The 22,908-nt window shown below is 36.8% G+C and overlaps 8 protein-coding genes across 8 annotated transcripts; 4 read left to right on the top strand and 4 right to left on the bottom strand.

Moving 5' to 3' along the window:
* Positions 1-7: 7 nt before the first annotated feature.
* NUC1 (ribonuclease) lies at positions 8-994 on the bottom strand (the record flags this gene model as incomplete). The annotated part of the gene is made up of 1 exon (XM_003672920.1): positions 8-994. One exon carries the CDS (start codon positions 992-994, stop codon positions 8-10), a length of 987 nt encoding a protein of 328 aa, XP_003672968.1.
* Positions 995-1,247: 253 nt separating this feature from the next.
* Positions 1,248-7,220, bottom strand: LAA1 (AP-1 complex accessory protein LAA1; the record flags this gene model as incomplete). Its single annotated transcript, XM_003672919.1, has 1 exon — positions 1,248-7,220. The coding sequence occupies one exon, from the start codon at positions 7,218-7,220 to the stop codon at positions 1,248-1,250; it is 5,973 nt and encodes a 1,990-aa protein (XP_003672967.1).
* Positions 7,221-7,881: 661 nt separating this feature from the next.
* RCY1 (Rcy1p) lies at positions 7,882-10,260 on the bottom strand (the record flags this gene model as incomplete). Its single annotated transcript, XM_003672918.1, has 1 exon — positions 7,882-10,260. One exon carries the CDS (start codon positions 10,258-10,260, stop codon positions 7,882-7,884), a length of 2,379 nt encoding a protein of 792 aa, XP_003672966.1.
* Positions 10,261-12,322: 2,062 nt separating this feature from the next.
* Positions 12,323-15,709, top strand: NCAS0A00140 (uncharacterized protein; the record flags this gene model as incomplete). The annotated part of the gene is made up of 1 exon (XM_003672917.1): positions 12,323-15,709. One exon carries the CDS (start codon positions 12,323-12,325, stop codon positions 15,707-15,709), a length of 3,387 nt encoding a protein of 1,128 aa, XP_003672965.1.
* A 440-nt stretch (positions 15,710-16,149) lies between these two features.
* NCAS0A00130 (uncharacterized protein) lies at positions 16,150-16,842 on the bottom strand (the record flags this gene model as incomplete). The annotated part of the gene is made up of 1 exon (XM_003672916.1): positions 16,150-16,842. The coding sequence occupies one exon, from the start codon at positions 16,840-16,842 to the stop codon at positions 16,150-16,152; it is 693 nt and encodes a 230-aa protein (XP_003672964.1).
* A 2,423-nt stretch (positions 16,843-19,265) lies between these two features.
* NCAS0A00120 (uncharacterized protein) lies at positions 19,266-19,889 on the top strand (the record flags this gene model as incomplete). The annotated part of the gene is made up of 1 exon (XM_003672915.1): positions 19,266-19,889. The coding sequence occupies one exon, from the start codon at positions 19,266-19,268 to the stop codon at positions 19,887-19,889; it is 624 nt and encodes a 207-aa protein (XP_003672963.1).
* A 747-nt stretch (positions 19,890-20,636) lies between these two features.
* Positions 20,637-20,906, top strand: NCAS0A00110 (uncharacterized protein; the record flags this gene model as incomplete). The annotated part of the gene is made up of 1 exon (XM_003672914.1): positions 20,637-20,906. The coding sequence occupies one exon, from the start codon at positions 20,637-20,639 to the stop codon at positions 20,904-20,906; it is 270 nt and encodes an 89-aa protein (XP_003672962.1).
* Positions 20,907-21,637: 731 nt separating this feature from the next.
* NCAS0A00100 (uncharacterized protein) lies at positions 21,638-22,558 on the top strand (the record flags this gene model as incomplete). The annotated part of the gene is made up of 1 exon (XM_003672913.1): positions 21,638-22,558. One exon carries the CDS (start codon positions 21,638-21,640, stop codon positions 22,556-22,558), a length of 921 nt encoding a protein of 306 aa, XP_003672961.1.
* Between the last annotated feature and the right edge of the window lie 350 nt (positions 22,559-22,908).

Genomic DNA, 22,908 nt, shown 5'->3' with positions numbered 1-22,908 from the left:
AGATTATTCATTTCTTAGTTGCTGTTGTTGGGAGCATTTGTTTATTTCCAGACTTGAATGCTTTCTTTGAAAAATCTCTCACAACAATCTGACAATTCACCTCTTTACATAACGCTTTCTTCTTATTTGTTGGATAGGCTCTTAGCAATTCCAAACCTGTGCTTCTTTCTAGTGCATCCACTGGAATTTCAAAATCAGTAAGCTTTGTTTCATTGGAAATAGGCTCGTTTGGAAGGACAAAGGCTGCAACGGATATGGTATCCGTGTTTGAACCAATTAAAGGTTTCTCTGTGACAATTAATTTAAAGAAATGTGTTGGAACAGCTATATTTGGAGGGTTTCCAACCACTTCGTAACTTACTCTATACTTTCCATCGGTAGGGTCTTTTTTTGGTAAGTACAGAGGTCCAGTTAGGACTCTTACACTTCCATATTTTTTGGTTAGATCTCGGCAAAAGAATTCTAAATGTGCCCAGTAATCCCTATTAAATCCTTGACCAACTTGTGGACACATATTCGTAAGGTAAAACGTATTGTCCATTGCTTCTTGAGAAAATTTGGCATCTGCTGCAGCTGCAAGATGTCCTCTATCATATCCTGACCTAAAGTAATCCTTCAACATGGCTCTGAATGTATCGGGGATTGCTTCATCTTCCTTGAAGTATGAATTTTTCCTATCAGCATTTCGCATCGAAAGCGATTCTGGTGTCATATGTTCAAGAACCCAATATGGGTTTCTGGTCTGTCTATCATAACAAGAAATAAACTCGCCTCTGTTTTGTAAGTCATGCTTTGGACCTGGAAAACCATATTTGAAAAATCCATTCGGGTTTATCTTTGCACTTACTAAATGTTCTCCCTTGATATTGCTTACTACTGTTGCTGTGTTTAATTCAGGTGTTTGTTTTGATGATAACTTAGTAAGTAAATAAAATGTCAGCCCAGACCCGGTACCCAAACCCAGCAAACCCGTCAATAATCCTCTAGACCCCATGTTAAAAGAATTGAGTTTGCCTTATTAATTAGGTATATATATAGTTTACGTACATATAGTGCTACATATTAACGTAGTAGAAATTGAAGAACTCTAGAAACCCATCGCGATCAAGCGTAGGTAACATTTTTTCAACCTATGAAAACTTTCCATTTTGTCAACAACGCGGATATGTTAGCCGCCCACGTAACAAGCATAACGTCTCAAATGCCGGTGTTACTACCTATATTCATTGAAATAGATTGCAAACGAATCAAGCAAAACTCCGGAGCTCTAATTCTTTATTGGCAGGTTCCGTATTATTGACAGATATGTTTTCTTTGATCATGTTCTCGATATTCTCTTTCTGAGATGTAGTCAATACTTCTTCTAGGGTAATTTTAAAGGTAGGGGAATCAAGGGTAACCAAACTGAGGAGAATCTTGTTGGCAAAATCTCGACAGTTGGAGGTAGTAGGCAGCGAGAGTATAATAATCATAACAATAGCATACAATGATTTAACTCTTGTAGATTTTAGATCGACATTCATTTTCGCTATTATCAAAAGCAGTTCTAATATCTCTTTAACACCCGTTTCGAAGTTATAAGTCAAGGAATCATTATAAAATGCTTTTATAATGTTGAACATGATACTTTGGCCAAAAGCATTACTATTTTTGTTTTCAATTATATTTTTTAAACCTTGAAAAACTATCAGTTTTGTTCCTTCCTCTGAAAGTCCAGACAATAGGAGTTTTGTGATGGTAATAATATCGGTTGCATCAAACCCCATATAGCCGTTGGCTAACAAAATTAAAATTGTGGCGAGGGCGTTTTCTTTCTTAATAACGCTAAAAATATTATTCCTGATGGACCTATAGAAAATGTGGATTAGAACATGACCAGAATCAGATATCAATATATCTTCACATACTGCTTTTAAAGTAGGCAATATTATTGGAATGATATTATCACATGAACCGCTCTGATATATTTTCCCAGATATATATAATAAGCAGGCATAAAGATCGTATTTGAATAGGTCATCAAAGTAGCGAATATTCAATTCAAAAATTGTAAATGTTTGTTTAAGTAACATAAGATCTCCATGGCTGAGGTTTGCAATATCTGATATTTCGTTGTCATCTTTGTTGTAGCTTATAATGGGTAATAAATCTGATATTATATTCATGAGGAGTCTTAGAAGTTCGTAAAGTTTATCGATGTCTTGAAGAAACGCTTCTTGTGTCAATCTTTCGCTAGTATATCCTTTAATAAGATCATCAATGATCTTCACCAGCAGTAACTTTTCCTCTGTGGTTCCTGTGGATATTAAGCGATCCAGAATTGTAACAATTTCAGTGTTGATATCATCATTAAATAATGAAGGCATTGGTAAACCACAACTTAAAACATCATGTAAAGCCGGTAATATCTTTATTCTGTTCTGATGATCATCTATATTTTTAATGATCGCTTCTAAGCATTGAGCCAGGAGGATAAAAATAAATCCCTCTAACTCATCCTTCTCCAGTGATTCTAGCATTATTGTTTTATCAAGGGCTAAGACACAGCTTAACGCTTGAACAAAATTTAGCCATACAGTTTCATATAATTCAATGTGTAGTTCATTGAGACTTATCATACGATCCTCAGTTAATAACTTCTTTTGCTTGACTTCTCCAATATTTTCGTATTTAACAATCATATATTCACGTAATGATATAATCCATAATGGTACTAAAAGTTTCCAGTATTGCTTCGTTTCTTCCAAAAGTTCAATTCTTGTTGACGAAACGGATGTATGGACGATTGTCGCCCATGCATTCAAGACAGATAATTCTATTTTCCTTTTAGCCTTGTGTGTGGTGATTTTAATGTTTCCGACACGCATAATTGAACCAACATCACTGAAACTATTTAATAGTGTAATTAATAACTGAGATATGCGCCTCAGTCTGTTTGGTGGGGCTATATTTGATACTAGTATTTCAGCTGCAACAGTTACAGCCGATACAATTACATCAGGTGAAGTGCCTCTGTCGAAAGCTGGCATGAGAGCACCAGTTATTTGAGCTTCCTGCTGTTCTAGAACCGAATAATCAGAGTCATCGGAGTCCAACACACATGAGTATTGTTTCAGCAAAATGGTCAAAACGCCAAGGCCGAGAGCTTTCATAGACTTTAACCTTAGTGTGGACGCCTTGACGGAAATCTGTATCAGTTTTGGAATTCTTTGCTTGGAAAGATTGAAAAAATTCTGCTTGGCATTTGTTTCAGTAGACGCATAGATTATTAATCTCAAAATTGTTTCTTTTGCTAACCAATTTACACCATCTGATTGATTATGCAAAGTTACTTCATTGGATGCCCCAACATTATGTGTGATGGATTCTTCCTCTTCTCCTTTAATTTCAGATTCTTTTTTAGTCTGTATATTTTTGGATGCTCGTAGCAATTTCTTATCATTGTAGAATGGTTGCAAAAGATTATCTCGAGAAACGTTAAAGAATTTGTACAAGTTATCGAACCACTGGGATTCCTTGTCCATGTTGTAAGCAAGCCACTGGAAAAAATAATCTGTTATGGCGACTGAGGTTGGATATATTCCAAGGTATATCCAACTATAAGTATTGAATCTATCGACAAAAAGGTCCCCCCTCTCTAATCTCAGTAATTGTGTAAAAAGCTTAAAGATATGGAAGGTACTCTTTACACTGGAAGTTTGTGGAAATAATTCATTACTTGGAGAAAATATAGAATTAAAATATGAAGAACCAAAACCTGTAATCACTGCCGCTTTCAACATATTTTCTGTTAGCTGAATGAATAAAGAGTGAACTATTAAATTGTTCATTTTAAATGTCGCCAGATTTTCATAGATTGAAAGAGCTAACATTTGGCAATTGATATCTGAAGACGTTAATTGACTGATGGTAATATTCTTAAAACTTTCGACAGCAGATGTATTTAAATCTTCCATATTGGGGCCAGCAGTCTCGGTCAGAGTTTTCACGATATGTCCAATAGCTGCATACGAATTGAAGTCTTTATTATAATTGTATCGAAGGGTCGACGACCCATATAATCCAAAATCTTGGTTAGATATTATGCCATCCAACGTGAGCAGTAAAGTAGAGGCTGTTGTAACGTCGATAACAAGATGTTTTTCTAATAGTACATGCATTGCTTTCAAGGACCACGAATGGACAATTGGGTGCGGGTCCTTTATTAGGGCTAATATAACATCAAATATAGAACCGAAGTGGGTTATTTTTGAGTTATATTTAAATACGGAAGCCATAGAAAGTGCATGAAAAATCCTTGAATAAGGTTCCTCGATATCTACGACATTCTTAATGTAGATGTTCGTTTGTTCGGTTATAAAATCTACCTTTTCTTCCTCGGTTAAACCCAAACTAATAGAGTATGTTAAGAGGCCCACGCATTCGGATTTTAGCGTCGTTAAATAGGTATCATTAAAGAATCCCATTTTTCTAATTGACTCTAAAAGTAAATTACCGACAGACGCCTCTAAAGCTATTTCCTCTTTTTGCATCACTTTAAATGTATTAAGAAGAGCGACACAGACATTTGCTGCAATGGCCACACTTCGTAAAGGTGTTGTCATTTTCGTAAACATCGATAAATTCAAATTCTCAATCACAGAATACTGTATTTTACTATTCAAATATGGGAAAACCGAAGAAAACAGTTCCATTGAGGAATCTATTAAAGAAGTGGTAATCTTAGGTGCATATTGTTGATTGTAAGAATATCTGTGTGAAGCGTATAATAAGACGAGGGAATCTAAAGATAAAATTGACTGGATGGGTTTCACAACTTCCTCCTCCAGTATAGAATACCAATAAATGTCAGAGTTAGGCCAATTTCCACTCATTTTTGATATTGGAACCTTAGTTCCATTTATATTTATGCGAGATATACCTGTCTTGCTTATTTTGCTTGATAGTCCGTATGCAAAATCATCATCCTGGCGTAATAAATAATCGAGTGTCTTTTCAATATTTTTTCCTTCATTAGCGCCAGCAGCCCCACTTTTTCGGTGAGGTTTCGCTATAGTAGCTAAAACAGAGTGTGAGGTTTTGGTATGTAAATTTGGATCAGAAAAGTTTTTCATAAGTAATATTAATAAAGAACTATTAAAATCCTGTTTAATGTGCATCTGTATTTTAAGATAAACTTGCAGAATTCGATTTTCGTTCATTAACAAAGCTGTATCGACATTTTTGGATTTCAAAGCAACTGAATGATTAAAATTCGAACACTTTGTTAAAAGGTAGGAAATCTGTTTTGCAGTATCAAAACTGATCTGGATGTTGTTGAGATATGTTAATAGGCATGTTAACGCATGATTTCTTATTTCCAAATTCTTATAAAGTTCGTCCTCATTGTGGTAGCTAAAGGTATGTGTCAATAGAACTTTCCAAAATAAGAACAGTTGTGATGTTTGCATAATGAGGTATTGCTCGTCCTTATAATTCATTAAACCAATAAGTAAAATCCAACAGATTAAACCCTTGTAATATAAATGCGCTGAAGTAGATGTAGTATTGTTTTTCACAAAGGAAGTTGCGAAGACTGTTATCTTCATAATTAATTCATAAGACACATAGTCATCATCAGCAACATCAATTAAATTGGCAATAAGCAAGGCATGTCCATGGTTACTTGAAAATGCAAACTTTTCTTTTTTTTTGAAGTTAGTGGATAAGACATCCAATGAATGTTCAATAACCTCTGTAATATATTCAGGGAACATTTTTAAAAATGGTTTAAACACAGTGTTTGCATATAATCGAATTGTGTAATTATCAGACGTCGCTAGCGCTAGTAATTTAGCCCTTATCTGATTTACAATGTCTTCATCGCTTCCAAAGGATGAAGATAAATTCTCAAATAATAATTTCGTCAACTCAAGTTTCAAAAGAGTTAACCATTGGTTGTCACTTTCCAAGCTAAGGCTTTGGTCACTATCATTTGATTTTTCATGTGGGGATGTGAATAATTTGAAGAGAATTTTCATTTCAGTTGCTTCTCCTATAGTTGGCAAGATTATTGTATGCATATGTCTAAAAAATTGGAGGTTCTGAATTAAGGAACTTACTGGTAAATCTTTTGTATTTTTAGAGTCAAATATATCACCTAATGATCGAATGATATCTAGGTACTTTGTCTCTGTGAGAAAGTTACGGTCGGTTATTGAACATAATCCAATAAAATGAATAATAGACTCAAAACACCCAGTTTTGACATCTCTTGTCAGAGCTTTTGAAAATAATCGACAGTAGAAATCCATAACTTCTTCCAGACTGAACACTCGTTTCACTGTGTAGTACTGAAACAATATTTCAGCGACAGACTTTGCTGTAAATAAACGTGTTTCATCGTTTGAAAACCCAAATATTCCTAATTCTCCTTCCGAGAATCTCTTAAGTAAAGCGTCTGAAAGATCTTGTTGGTGTTCTTTGATGTATGAATCTTGCAAAAAATAGAACTGCCAAACCTCAATAATGGAAGAAATAAAATTGACTGGGAATTCTTCACCTTCCAAGTATATTGCATCAAACACAGATTTGCTTAGTTTACTTAATTTTGTAGCGTATGTGGAATCTAAAATGGATTCCCCTGCGTTTCTCAAAATAGCATTTAGTAACTGTATTAGTGTAGTCATGTAAGTGGCATGGTGATACTTCCGTTTTTCGAGTACTTTCTTCAGATTCTTGAAGATTGCCGAAAGTAAAAGAGGGGTGAGAGAAGTCAATTGGTTTCCAAAGCTCTCGAATAGTTGCGTACCAATTGTACATGCAAGATCTTTTGCCGGCGTATACAGATTTGTGGTTTTTGATGCGGTTTTCTTTTTCTTTTTCTTTTTATCATTGCTTCCTTCAACCTCTTCTAATGAAACGTCTTGCTCTGATAGAATATTTGTCATTAATTCAGCTGAATCAAATATTTTTCCCGAGTATTCCTCTTGAATCTTTATCAGACAGGACGTATATAATTGGGAATATCTGATATATATATAATGAGATCCGTATTCAGAACTGTCATTAGTTGTTGTTAGATATCTGATGAAATTGTTTAAATTCTCGTGTATTTGAAGGGCTTCCTGAACTGACTTCTCATCCTCAGATTCGTTCAATTGTTCGATATTCTTTATTAGCCAGGTAAAAAAATCATGTCTTTTTGATCCTGATTTTTCCAACAATTGAATAAAATCCATTTCCAGTTCCAGTTCGAGGAATGGTCTGTTAGATTGATATTGATGTGGCAATTCTGGAATGAGCTGCTCGTTATGAATATCTGTCTTCTTTAGGTTGGCTTCATTCTGTTAACGCTACTCTATCCCGATTTTACGCGCGTAAAATTCGCGAAGCAAAAATCTCATTATAGACGAGACCAAGAAGAATGTATGAGCTTGTTCTCTCATTCTTATTAGATTAGTTAAGTATGAAAAGTCAATGTTCAATGTTATTCTGTCAGAGTGTTGTTGTTCAGTATATCTTCGCGACACAGGGTGGAGCGGATATGTTGATTGCTTCTCCCCTAATTTGTAAAATGACATTTTATGATCTTATCATTCATATACTAATGACTAGGTGTCGGAAAAATTTTTCTTGAACAAACCAAATCTCTTAATCGGTATGGTAATAGTTTCCAATTTAATGCACTCAATTTGCTATTAGAAATTACTCTGTTTTAGTGTAGTATAAAAATAGAGAAAAACTTATTTATTTTTTCATTTACCAAGACAGAAAATTTAAAATTAAAACAATAAAAAAGAATAAATAAAAGCATTACTGTTCTACGCCGATATAATAAGATTTTAATATTACTTAAAAATTGTTTGACTTCCAGAAAAGTGTATATTTTATATCAGATACTTACATAATATTACAGTCTTTCATACCCAAGCCATACATAACCTTCTCAACATCTCTCTTTACCCGAATCCAATCGCTTCTTCGTTGAACGAATTCGTACACCTCTTCTTGAGAAAATATTCCATTGAACTTACCTACATCAGAAAGCATTTTTCCTAACTCTTTTGAATCTTTCCCAGAAATCAGATACAACTGACCAACATTTTTTAATGCTGCAAATAATGGAATTATACTTTTTTGTTTCAACTTGTATGCAATAAAATCATAATAGCAATTAAGATCACATATTAGTGATATTGCTCCATCTGTGGAGATTATGTTTTTTTTAATATTTTTGACAACTTCATTGAAAAACCGTTCTCCAATTTCTTGTTGATAAACATCAACTGTTCCTTTATCCGTGGCACCATTCAAAAGAAAACAATGATTAGCTAATAAATCTATTATTCGAACGGCACATTTACTTGGTCGAATATCCTTGGCCCCAGATTTTGATTTTGCAGGATTGAAATCGTCCGGAATTTGAACTGTGTTAAATACAAATATGATTTCATCCATCAATTTATTAATACCAATATTCAACCCATCTGCCACATAATCATCAATTGTAGTTTCAAATGTCTTTTTACATTGAACAACATCATTTAAAAAATCTTTATTCTTATCAATGATTTTTTTGTTCAACAATTCATTCTTGTAAAAGATAGAAATCATTTGCAATATGATATCACCCATATTGATAAGTTCCGTAAATTGTACAAGTGGCTTCAATTTTGAATTTAGATCCACATTAATTTCGATAGTTTGAAGATCATTAGGATTGTATTCCTCCAGCAAAGAAGTAGCCTTCTGGAAGGCAGGTTTTATGTGTTTTGAACTTAATTGGGTCACTAATATTTTAAATAATTCTTGACATTTTTGAATAACAGTTTTGTTCAAGGTTTCAATTGAGCTAAATTTATGCATTTCATCTATTTTTTCACGAGTAATCTCCACAATTTTGTAACATAGGGGAAGATTAATAAGATTCTTGATATTTTGTAAATTAGTGGTAATGAGATTAAGGTTATAAGCCAAATTTATTTGTTCCTTTGTATTCTGTAATTGCGCACGGCTACTATCATTTAATTTAAAGATTTTCGTAAATGAACTTAAAAAGTCAATTTTATTGGAATCATGATGTTCACCTTGGTTCAATAATTGCTCATTTTGATTCTTAATTGCATTGAAAATTTCTTCATTTTGCTTAATTTCATTTGAAGCTACTTCCTCTTCGTAAGTATCGAATTGAGATATAAGATATTTTTTATAGTATTCCGGGTATAAACTCAAATAATTCAATATTTTGGGTTCCATATAGACATTTAAGAATTTTTCAACAATTATATGAAAATTTGAACCACCATTAACGGAATTTTTCAATTCTTTGCATAATTTTTCTATTACTTTAAAGTAAAATTGAGGGAACGTTCTCAAAAATAAGGTATCATCATTATCATTATCTTGTGAATATATTTTATCAAATAATTCCAACAAAGTTTGTTGGATGAACGTTTCAATAAATTGTAATACTACTGGATATTGATCCCCAAATAAAACATCAATGAGTTCAATCTTTTCATTAAGAAAATCTCTAAAGGGGACAAATATAAGTGGATCAAGTATTTCGGATGCCAAACAAAAATTTCCTTCTTCATCTTTCGTTACAAGTTGATCCTTTGTTGGTAGTACAATGTCCTGAACATTTGGAAATTCAACTTTAGAATTGAAAAACTCTATGGCATTATTTTCTTCATGTGATACGAGTAAAATTTTAACAAAACTTGCTGTCTTGGTATAATCTTTCAATTGGTAACTGGTTTCCATTTCTTGTAATATGGAATTGACAAATATTTCTCTAAGAATGTTTAAATTAGTTTGCACTTTGGTAAATCGACTAAAATCACATTTTGCACTAGATTTATTGTATATCTCCAAAAAAGTTAAAATTTTTGCCTGGTTCAATGGATCGTTTTCATATTTGCTCGGGAAGAATTTTGCATATTTATTATTGAGAAGTTTTATTATCATCTTATTGTATGCTTTAAAGAATATGGAGAAGATTAATCGTGAATTTTCATCATCAAATTCTTTGAACGTTTGGAATAAATCCAACAGGTCAAGATTTGATGATTTTATATCTAAGGGTGTTTTCAAAGAAGACACATGCTTAAGACCCATTAGGGTCAATTTTTCATTCCATATATTAACGTCGATTGCTGGATTTAGTTGAGTTTGGTAAACTAGTTTATTGATCCGTCTAAAGTTCAAATAGTCCACAGTGTCTAAGTTACGGGCAATTTCAAAAACAATCGATGGGACACTTAACAAACTCTCCATTGCATGAGATAATCAATACCAAAAAATGGTGTCGTGTACTTTGCTCAGATGGATTACACCTATCAATCGATTCTGCAGACTGACAAGAACTCGGTTAACATTGAATACAAAAAAATAATGTTTCGGCTTCCATTCCAGAACGATTTGATGTCGAAGAACACGATATTTAACAAGGACAAACATACGATACAATATGATACGAAACGAAACAAACTAGTATAATACCATGATTGTTTATTAGGGATGAAACTATCAGAGTTTAGAGAATTGTAAAGATAGTTCAACTCTTCGGAATTTCGGGGCAGGCGAAACTCTCTCTTTCGATATAAATATGGACAACAATGCTTGTTTGTAATATAAAAATTAGGAAATTGACTGCTAGCATATGGTCGTTTATATAGTGACTTTAATTCAGAACCATCGATACGGCTTTGCTCGTTTTTTTCTTGGACGTCCTTATATAGAAGCTAGTTAGCCATAAGTTATCTCTTAGTGTTGAACAAAATGACAACTACAAGATAATGGCGCATGGCTTCGGGGGTTTGTTTTCTATTAAAATGGTGTACGTTAACAGTGTAACGTTTCTGCAGATGTTACTTTGTGTAAAACTTTACAACTCATTCTATCGCAATGGAATCTGACACCAAAGAAGGGCACTTAAATAATGTGGCTTCAACTAAGATATTCTTTTATCTAAAAGCCGTTTCAAGGGCATTATATGATAAAAAATCAATTATATAGAGTACATTATGAACGCATAAGAACAAATAATCTATTTTGTTAAGATGAATAGTGACTGTGGAACAGAGATTATCGTTAGTTAAAATTCTAAGATTATGCCACTTACATAATGTGTACCTAAACAGCACATGCAAATAGAAATGTGGCATGACCTGGTTGGGGTCATCAATTTGCCAAGCGTTTTCTAGAGTTCCACTTACATGAATTAGAAAGGATCTGCCTGACCCCTGTTGGCAGCGTAATAAGATGTGCAAGTACCTAGAATAATGATTAAGAAATCTTCCATACACGTGCTTTCCTTATCGAAAAATTCGAGGAATGAGCTTCTATTGTTACAGAAAAGATTTTCATAATCCTTAGTTGAACATTGACTTTAGAGGTGCCTTCCAGGCTTGATAGTGTATTATTTCCTCCATTAAGATACCGGATTGGGTATAGCGATAAAACCCGTCATTAAACGTCAAGTGAAGAATGTGTCGTAGGGGTATCTTAAGATGGTTCCACAATCAATGAGTTTACGTCTAGCTGAGCTTATTTCCGAACACGGGTTTTCCCATCCCAGACAAGATCAGGGGGTCACAGAGTGTGCCGCAGCCCTCGGCGGATTTCCCAATCTACCCGGATCTATGCGACTATCCCTTTGAGGAAACCCTGCTGCCGATCCTCGAAAGTGCTTGCACGACCCTTGTTAGATGCCAAATGTTGATACCTGAAATATGCAGTAGGACGGATTTGACAGGAAAACACCGTGCAGGGTTACCCGGCCGGAAATTCTTGGGATTTACCGATTATGTAATGGGGTTTGAGTCTGTGCCTCTGAAGCGCTGCGGGATTTCTCTGGGCAAGTGTTGGTTGCAACCATGCATATCAATGCCGCGATCATCATGAGATTATTCCTTCACTCTCGTCGTTGACCTCTCGTGGCATTCGATTGTCCCTGCAATGCAAATCAGTAGGGTGTGGATTCCAGCTAGATTCCCTCTCGAGACAAAATAATCCTGCCCTTAGGTGGAGGTGCCTTCTCTAAAATGAAAAAACTTTATCAGTCCCTCCACCACCTTCTTTTAAGGTTCCCAAATTATGCAAAACCTACGTTATGAAGTGGGAAACATGCTGCATGGATTTTATATGCAGATGCGTCCCATCTATTCTCTTAAGGAAAAGAGGTCCCTTATATAAAGAGAAACTCCCACTTGAAACCCTGTTGAAATTTTAGATCTCCTATTGTCTTAAATAACCATATCAAAATTTTTTTCAGTCAACGAAGGGATTAATAGGTGAAAGAATACTCACTCAATTATCTAATTATTACTTTTAAGAAATGCGTTTTTCTAAACTTGATAATGGAGGTGTATCATACATCTTCAATTATCTATCCATACTTCTTTGGACTTTGTCATTTTGGACAACAAGGGTCCATGCACAAGCATCTGACATCTGTGTGACTGCAAAGAGTGCTACAGGTGCTGCTGGTTTCAACGTTACCGTATACTATTATAGTGCTCTTTTGGTCACAGATTTCAAAACATACTTATCCACTCCAAGTCAATACCAAGCTGGTATCGTTCAAACCACAAAGACAGGACTAACTAATATAAATTACAATGTCAGTCCAAACCTTTTCGGTTATGCTACCATCTATGGGACCAGTGTCTATGCAAATACTCTTGTCGTTGAAGCATCAGGGTTCTTTGTTCCTTCAACTACTGGTACTTATACTTTCCAATTAACTAGCTCTGATGACGATGCTGCTATTTTGTTCAGTACTACAGCTACTGCACAATGTTGTCCACAAAAGACAGTTAATACTTATTTCACATATAATGTGGCTTTGTTCCAATCGTATAATTCTGCTGCTGCCACCGTAGCTGTCGACTTACAAGCAGGTGTTCCATATCCAATCAAGATAACAGCAGTTAATACGCAAGGTGCCGCTATTTTAAATGCAGCCTTTATCGATCCTGCAGGTACTACTCATACAGATTGGAAAGGTTACATTGCAAGTCCAAATGAAATTCAAGCCCAATGTCCAACATTCCCATATGTTCCAATAACTACTACAAGCCAATGGACTGGTGCTAAGACTTCCACAACAACAACCACAAAGATTGTTACTGGTACAGATGGTAGCCCAACTGCCGATAGAGTTATAATAGTGGAAACTCTACCATTCTCCTTACCATCACCATACACAACGACGCAAGTTGTAGGTGGGTCTACTATTTCAGAGGTGTTTTCATTCTTATCTTCCAGTAGTGGTACAAACGCCATAACGGTTACCAAGGTTTCTACCATTCCACCACCATTTTCTACACCACCTGCTTATTTAACAACAGTCACAACAGATGGTTCCACCATTTCAGGGGTTGTTGAATTTTATTCTACAACAAATAGTAATGGGGCTCAAATGACTGCAACTTCTACTCTTACAATTCCACCACCAGTATCCGTCATTTCAAGTGTACAGAGTAGTTCTACTAGCACAGTAGTGGTCCCAACGAATGGTTGTACGCCACCTACTGCTAAGGTAAGCACTTCGGGTTCTTTCAACATAAATCTATACACCTATGTTGATGGCTCTTACAACTTCCAAACATTTTTAACATCAACGTATAGTTCCTTTTCCAAATACGGGTCTACTTCAGGTTATACCAACATTAATTTCAGTATCAATCCAAGTATCTTTTTAGGTTACTGGGGGTCCTTGTTTGGGATGGTTATTAATGAAGTCTCCTTCTCCGCTGAATTCACTAGTTTCTTTGTTCCACCTACAACCGGTACTTATACTTTCCAGTTAAGTGGTAGTGATGATTATGCTGCATTGTTCTTCAGTGATACTTCTTATTTTGAATGTTGTCCAGGTGGCCAATATAGTAGTCCATCAGCTACAAATATGGCTATTTATCAAGCCTATAGTGTTATCGGTGCTGGTACTAATACTGCTCAATTTACGCTACAAGCTGGTGTTCCTTACCCAATTAAGGTCACCTATTTGAACCGTGTAGGTACCGGTGTTTTGAATTTAGCCTTTACTGATCCAGCAGGAACTAAACATACTGATTTCTCTGGTTATCTTGCTGATTCTAGCTCTTTACCATCACTTTGTCCAAAATTGGTCACCACTACATCATATACCCAGTGGACAGGTACTAAGACTGTTACTAGTACCACATTCACTACTTTGGTCACTGGTGCAGATGGTTCTGCAACTTCTGATGTTATCATTGTCATTGAAACTCCACCACCATTTTCTCTACCTAAACCATATACAACAACTGTGGTCAGTGGCTCATCATCTATCTCTGAAGTGGTCTCATTCTATTCAACACAGTCAGGAGGTAGGCCAGTAACGAGAACAACTACTTCGACTATTCCACCACCTTTCTCACTTCCAGATGCCTATATAACTACTGTAACTGATGATAGTTCTACTTACTCTGAAATTATTGAATACTTCTCCACACAGAGTAATGGGAATCCGGCCACGGCAACATCTACATATACTATTCCACCTCCATACACCTTCCCATCTACTATTGAACGACCATCTTCTACATCTCAAATTGTATTACCATCTAGTGGTTGTGCAGCTCCTACGAATTCCCCAACTACTGGTGGATTTAATGTCAAATTATACTACTTTAACAGTTTAGCTTATGGATCTGGATATGATTATCAAACATTCTTAACTTCTGAATACCCATATGCTCCATTATATGGTACAGCAAGTGGCATCACTAATATCAACTTCAGTTTGAGTCCTTCTATTTTCGCTGCCTATTACGGTGTGTTATACGGTAACTTAATTCAAGAAACAAACTTTGTTGCTGAATATACTTCATTCTTTGTTCCTAAGACTTCTGGTACTTATACATTTGAATTAACCAACAGTGATGACTATGCAGCTCTATTTTTTGATTCTGGTACGTACTTCCAATGTTGTCCAGGCGGTATTGTTGACATTCCATCTGTATCTACTAATGCGATCTTCCAATCGTACACAGTTACTGGAGCCGGTACTAGTACTGCTAAATTTACCTTACAAGCTGGTGTTGCCTACCCAATTAAGATCACATATTTGAACCGTGTAGGTACTGCTGTATTGAATGCAGCCTTTGTTGATCCATCAGGAACTACACACACTGACTGGTCTGGGTACTTGGCCAACTCTTCTGATTTGAGCAAACTATGTCCTAAGTTAGTCACTACGACGAGCTATACTAAATGGAATGGGACACAAACAACAACAAGTACAACTTACACAACTTTAATTACTGGTACAGATGGCCTTCCAACATCCGATTTTGTTATTGTCATTGAAACTCCTGTTTTAAGCTCTTCTAGTTCTTCTACAGGTAGCTCTTTCAGTTCTTCTACGGGTAGCTCTTCCTCCAGTTTTGAAACTTCAAATGAGCCATCATCGGTTGCCACCAGTTCATTAGTTCCATCAAGTTCATCCGTTTCAGGAAGGTCTTCAATAACATCCACAGCAGTTACTTCTTCACAAAATTCATCTTCATCCGAAAATATAGTTACCGAAATTACTACAGAATATGATACGCTAACAGAGACAATATATAGTCTCGTAACAGTGACAGTCTACAATTCTGAGGTCGTTCATACAACTAGATACGAGACTTTCCCTTGGACAGGTACAACCACCACTTCAAGAACAGTAACGATCAATACAATCTATAGGACAATGTAATACAGTTTGCATTGAGAGTAAATAAAAAGATCAAATAATTTTATATATCAACAAATTAATTTATGCGTTTATAAGAGTATGATTGAGCTTTGTAAAACGGTTAAATGGTTGAGCAGTATCCATTAATTTACAAAAATGTATCGGTGAGCTTTTCTATTTTGTTACATTAGATTCAAGATGTGAAGTTTCAAAGATGTGAGCTAGTAGCTACCAAAAAAAAATATATGTATTTTATGGTAAGATAGCGACAGTCTCTTAAAACAATGCCAACGCAAAAAGATGTTGAGTAAGAGAAATATATAATAATAAAGTACTTTTTATACTTTATTTAATTAGGATACCAAAAGACAGTACAGCATTTTCCGTCAACAATTAAAAGCACAGGGGTAGTTACTTCGTCTTCAATGTTTTATACTATTTGTGCAAAGTTGTAATAAAAATTATTTAATATCAGCAGGTAATGGCTGCTCAACAATTTTGTGGGCCTTATCAACATAAGTGAAGTCTCTATAGTGGTAAGCCATGTAATTTGAGTGGATCATGTTATCGTACCATTTAGCTAGCAGATGGTGCCGGTCCCTCCATTCCTTATCAAACATTGAATGGAAGCCAAGTGTGAAACTCGAGGCACTAACTAAATCGGCCAAGGTAATCGCATCACCTGTTAGATATTTATGTTTCGCTAACTTCTCCTCGAACAATGGATACATGGTTTCCAACTTCTTTTGAGCATTCCGCATCGTTGCATCATCAATTGGTATTGTTTTTAAGTCGTGCAAGCAGTAGTAGCACAATGCATTTAGAAAATCAGAAGTACAGAAGGAACAAATCATTATTATTTCACTTTGGAGAGCGTAATTATCGCTAGATCCCAAGAGTTGCTCAATTTCCTCCTTTTGGCCACTTTTCCTGATTAAATAATGATTAACAGCCAGCTGTTCAAAATATTTATGGCCGTCGGCGGTAATTAGGGAGGGGACAGTTCTAACAGGAAATCTTTGGCAAAACCTTTCCCAATCGTCGGTAATTTCAACATTATCAATATCCAACTTGAAGTATCTCAGTAGACAGTCAGGGACAATTGGTCTTGTAAATTCAGCGTGGGTGTAAAGGATAGCACGCTGGTTTGTCATTGGATTTTGCTTTTGACATGTTAAGTGTCTTGAAGTGACTTCAGGTGCATTATTAAGAAAGCAAAATCTCGGAGTGAATTTTTTTTTTTTTTTCTTGGTGTGTTGAAGTTGAATAGTCACTCATTCATTATTCAATTCGAGACTGTGTCATTATACTGGACTCCATTAGGTTGGACCTTGAACATTGGATTCGATCACGTCCTAGTTCGAGAAGTCGATGGAAGCGAGTCTGTCAAATATTTGACCATTTCAGATCATGTTATGGTCCAATATACTAGATGTAAGGTTGTTCACGAAATGCAATTAATACCAAAGATCTTAGAGATAACCATCCAGACACAGGCCTTATCCCATTTAAGTCCGAATTACTTTTCAAGCATATGCAAACCATTCACATACAAATTCTATCGCCAAGATTATAGGTGGTTTAAAATTAATTCAAAGTCATCAAGAAGGAACAGGAATAATGGCATACCCTTCACAGTCATTCGTTTATCTTTTAAAAGCGGCCCTCCAAAATATTTACCGTGTCTGGGTCAACCATGCTTAACTGTTCTTTTGGAAATTGTGTTATCAGATCATGTGATGGATTAAGCTTTCAAAAATTCACCATGATAGATAACGTCAGCTGAAATCGGTTTTTCAAAATACCGATATTTACCTCTGTCGAATCGCATAATGAGGTCAAAACATTGATGAAACATCTGGACATACAAAAAATCCTTAATTTTGAACGTAATATTATTAGGCATATCTGAGTGTATATATTACCACAATCTGGTAATTGAGGTTCCATTAAAAAATGTGTATAAAAAGTTTTGGAAGGAGCAATCTGGCTATGGTACGTTGGTAAAAAGTGTACGTAATGTTAAAAGATATTTGGAATTCTGGTAGATTCAAAACTGAAGATTATAATTTTTTGCAGCGAGACTGAAGCTGCAGATGCTATGAGTGCAATGCTGGGAGAAGATGCTGTTAATATAACCGAGGAAACTGCATTAAATGATAGGTTTAATATAGTCCGAGATTTCCAGGAGTAAAATGAGTGCAAGGTTGAGCACTTGGGTCTAATGTATGGTGAAGAACCTAATGTTAAATAACCTTAAGTTGGAATATCAGAATTAAACGAAGAAATTACTTTAATTTATTGTTATTCTATATAAAAAGCCCATAAAGACCGAGTTTATCAGTGATCTTTATTTTATATGGTTCCCGAACTTTTAGTTTGCATACTTATTACTGAGTTTGGTTGGGGGTCTTAGCATTAACATTGAAAAAAAACATCGTGAATTCCTTAAGAAAAGCGGCACCAAATAAAGATCAAATTTTGAATCTTGGCTTGAGAATAGAATGGGCTGCTTCATGATGAATATCCTCTTATATCCAGTATTTGAAACCGTCATATGATCAGTATCCGTTTTAAATCGTTTAGCCGTCATGGTAAGCCAATCTTTGCAGGTAGGTCCAGATTTATTTGTTTGAGTAAATAAGAGCAGTACCAAACGCATCAACCCAACTACAAATTAACAAAAAAAGGTAGGTATATATGTAAAACCCTGCCGGAAACTTGTCGGAATTGAAGAAAACAAGCCATACAGTTAGTACAATCGTTACGTACCACTGTGATGATAGAATTAGAAATGTAATACAAGTATGCACAATACCAGTTGAATCATGATCCACGTAGTAGAATACATAAAAGAAAAAATTTGGAATAACGGCAAGTAATAATAAAAGAAAGGCAAGCGGAGTCAAGACTGGATAAAAAGTTAACTCCTCGCGACGATTAGCAAGCCAGTTACTCAAATAAACTCTAACACTGTTTGTAGTGTAAGTGTTTTCTTCACCTTCTTCCGTTTCTTCGACTAACGAGTAGGGAGGGGGCACATCAATAAAGTTCATGGAGAGTATCGGATAATAATTAAATGGTAATCTTTCCTTTCTGATTTTTCTTTCGCTTTCTGTACTCTGAAAAGTTATGTTTGTTCTATATTACTTTTATAGAAACCAACGATTTCAATGTAGCTCGCCAAAGGTTAGAGACTTATAGAAGTCATGTAACATTACTCAAGTCTTGGGATTTCTTTTGAAGATATGAGTAAACTTGGTATGGAACAATGGTGCGGCACGAAAGCTTAGAAAAAATTCAAGAGAACGCACATCCAAACGGAAGACCTGCCCACTTCAAATCGAAAATTGGTATTCGATTCTAGAAAAAGGTAAAACTCTCCCCTTTTTTTATACAACCCACCAATAAGGTTAGAATTTACTATTATTATTTTTTATGGTGTATTAAACCTCTGCCAGAAGTGCCAATGTACTGGATATATAAGTGACTGAAATGGAATCTTTTATCTCACCATTGCTATTCATCTATTGGCCCCAAAGTAAGGGTATTCTAATAGAGCTAGGAATTGAAAACAATGTCAGATACAAATCTTCAAAAAAGCCAGGAGATTGATAAAAGCGCAAACAATAGTGGTGATAGTTTTGAGTTAAGCAACTTGCAACCACCACTATCACTATCTGGTATTGTAAATTCACCTCCACCTAAATCTTCTACATCTAGTACTAAAAACTCACATTCGTCTTTATCTTCCTCTTCACCCTCTTCACATTCGGCTTCACTACAACCTTTACTACAGTCTTCACAATCACCTCTACCACCCCCTTCATCTGCACATTCACAATCACAACCTTCGAATTTGTCATGGAAAGAATTTTTCATGCACCGTGCAAATATGTTAATGTCAAGCGACGAAGCCGCCCTTATAAGATATGAAATTTATATGTTTATCTTTTTTATTGAAATCGTTTTATGGTGTTCTAACTTGAAGGGTCATCATCTACCATCTAATATTTCCCTCATATCATTGGGATATCAAACCATTTTGTTGCTCAAATACACTATAATATTATGTGGAAGAACTAACAACCTAGATGCTGTGAGTTTTACTTTCAAGTGGTTACATTATTTTGTTGTCATCGTTGGGTTAGCTTTTGTTTCTGTTTATTACGAAATTAATATCACAGTTATAAAAGACTAATTTGTGTCTTTAGTAATTGAGCATTTGCTTCCAAGAAAGCAGAAAGTGTTTCAGATCTTTCCAGGAGAAATCACTGGAGACACGAGCCACCAGTCTTCCATGAAAAAGTGGCTACCTTTCGTATCGAGGCATGTCATGATTGAACAATTGACAAGAAAAAATAAGTCAGTATTTTCATTTCATTTTTTTCCTCAATTAATCGCTTATATCATTATATTAAACCAATTCATAGTCTATTTGCTTATCCGATCATCTTTGTTCTATATATTTAAGCTTCTTTTGTATATTAGCTTGGACAAATCATTGTTTCTAATTAACGCGATATTTATGAAACCCTCAGTAGACATCGTCCACCCTTCTATGACGACGTCACTATATCTAGAGAAAAAGTATTCAGCTCGTTTGCTCAAGCCTCAAGATGACTACAAGTTATGGTCTTCTAAATCTTAAGTGGCTTGATGTTTCCAAGACAGAATATCCAAATGATTCACGAAGACATGGTACATAGATATTATTCCAATTTAGATTTAATAGAGAAAACTGATGTGAGTGTGCAGGCACCGGCAGAGGTGATAAAAAATATTGTACACTAAAGGACTATGCTTGGAAGAAAGTGCAGTTAACCATAAGTTCCTTAATCGACTTGTTTTTACCAGAACTAATCTCAAATTTAGTTCTTACCCAACAAGTGGGGATAATAAAAAATGTGGAAAGGTTAAACAACAAATTAAACACGCTACTGATGATATGGGAATTTGTCTAATGTGGATGATTTATTTTGCATCGGGTGGTCCTTACCGATTCCCAGATTCACAAATTTTAAAATACGCCAGTAATGACAGAAACATTTTCTTTGATGCTACTGAAAGCTACACAACATACTCAAATTCAAAACACTCTAAACGTCTGAACAAAGTTTTAGATCAACATACAACATTTTATTTGGTTCATTATGTCTTAGTTTGTCGATCGATTCTTAACAGTATATTGGGTGATTTTTATGCAAGGATTCACTGAAATTTATTTGGCAGCCCATAGAAAATACCAATAGCAGTACGTGATATCGAAAACTTTGAAGCGACTAAAGAAGATGATAATCTTGTGGATAGTGATAACGCTTATGATTCAAATCAACACCATTATGATAGCTCAATCAAAAAAAGGATTGGACGCCCGGCCGAAAAACGATATCCCTGAGGTGCGCCTCGCTGATAGGTGAAAAACACTCGACTGACTTCGGCCGCCGTATGGGCACTCCCCCGCGAACTTTTCTGAGAAACAGCAGGTGGTCGGGCGCCTCGGAGGGAGTGGGAAAAAACATCCACCACTCGGATTTTCAAGTCTGGAGGTCGGCCTGTGCGGCGGAGGTGACTTGGGCGACGGTAGGTAGACGGAAACCCAGCACCCACAGCCAGTGGTTAAGCAGCGCAGGGACGGTCGAAGTAAAGAAGGTAGTGTGTATATGTTTAGATAGCGTGTATAAGAGTGTACGTTTGTAGTTTAAGGTCAGTTGGAGTGCTAGTTGTCGAGATATGGTCGGTGTCACAGTGTATTTCTAGTCTTACACAGCTGTCACCTTGCACAGGAGCCTGGCTCACTCAGTTTTGAACATTCAAGCACGAAAAGCATATTACCTTCCTTTTTCATGCATGTCGTAACTGCACCAACGCGTCAGCTCGTGTTCTTTCCTCTTTGGGCCGTGGCCGCGTTCCCCTGTGGACGTGTTTGGCGTTGTTTTTTCTCTGGCGATGGCGTCCGCTTTTCTGGGACAAACGAAGAAAAACAGAATATATAACTGGGCCAAATTTTATTCCCTTAAACCACACTCTCTCCCCTTCCCATCCCACCAAACAACCATTCGCAAATCCACCACCACCATGTTTTACATTTCAGATAACGTCAGCGTTGTCGATGGATTTGTCGTGTTAACTATTGAAAAGGAGGGTGCTTCTGTCCGCAAGGTTGTCAAGAAGTTCCACCCCAAGAGCAAGCTGTTCCTGCTGGAGGAGCGCACCAAGCTGGCCAACTACGCCCTGGTGGACCTGGACGAGTACCACACCGCCTTCCCCGGCTCCGACCTTGTCCCCGTCCCCAGCTCCCAGCTCTTCTCCGTCTGCACCACCTCCAAGAGGCTCTTCTACACCACCCCAGACGGCTTCCGCATCGTCAACAGCAAGACCCCAGACAGACACAGACGCTGCTCCCAGGAGTACACCGTCATCCCCGTGGTCTACAAGGACAAGCCCACCAAGTACCTCTATCTCAGGGACGAGACCCACTCCACGCAGTACCTGCTCGCCGACGTCACAGTCGACAGGGACATTGTGCACTCCAAGGACTCGTCCTTCTTCGAACAGGAGATGAATGTGGGTGAGATCGTGTTCACCGAGAACGATCTGTCCGTCTTGGCCGGCTTCCAGCAGTACAAGGCCCAGTTTGCAGAGGACATCTACTCCTACTTCTCCACCATCTACTCCGAGGTCAGGTCCAGGTACCACCGCCGTCCGTACCTGTCCTCGTTCCACCGTCCAGGCTACGGGGAGACCTTCCCCAAGGACCTGCAGATCCCCACCATCCCAGAAGTACAGCTCCATGGGGTCTGCCTTTCTGTTTCTGGCGGAGGTGTTCCCACAACTCTCCTTTGCCGAGGACTTTACCTGCGAACATGAACAGAGTCCGCCCAAGTCCATTGATGCCATCGCCTCGTGGTTCACTTTCAAGCTGCTACCGGGCTCTGACAACGAACTGTGGTACCTTTTGGTGCGCATCTGCTGCTACAACTGGCAGGACACCTCCGTGGCGTACCCAGCTCTCCACACCTTGAACTCCTTTCGCCAGCTGGTCGACTCTATCCGGGCCCTGGCCACCTACTCTGTTCTCTACCGGTTTCTCCATGCTGGGGCCATCCCCGGTGACTCTACTGCCGATGAGATCTTCTTCACCAAGAAGAGTGAGCCATGGACCTGGACCAACGTCATGTACCACAAGCTGACCGTGGCGTACCAGAACTACACCAAGT

Source organism: Naumovozyma castellii, chromosome 1 (genome assembly GCF_000237345.1).
Source record: "Naumovozyma castellii chromosome 1, complete genome".
In the NCBI taxonomy this organism is placed as follows: Eukaryota; Fungi; Ascomycota; class Saccharomycetes; order Saccharomycetales; family Saccharomycetaceae; genus Naumovozyma; species Naumovozyma castellii.
This window is presented reverse-complemented; position numbering and strand designations above follow the sequence as displayed.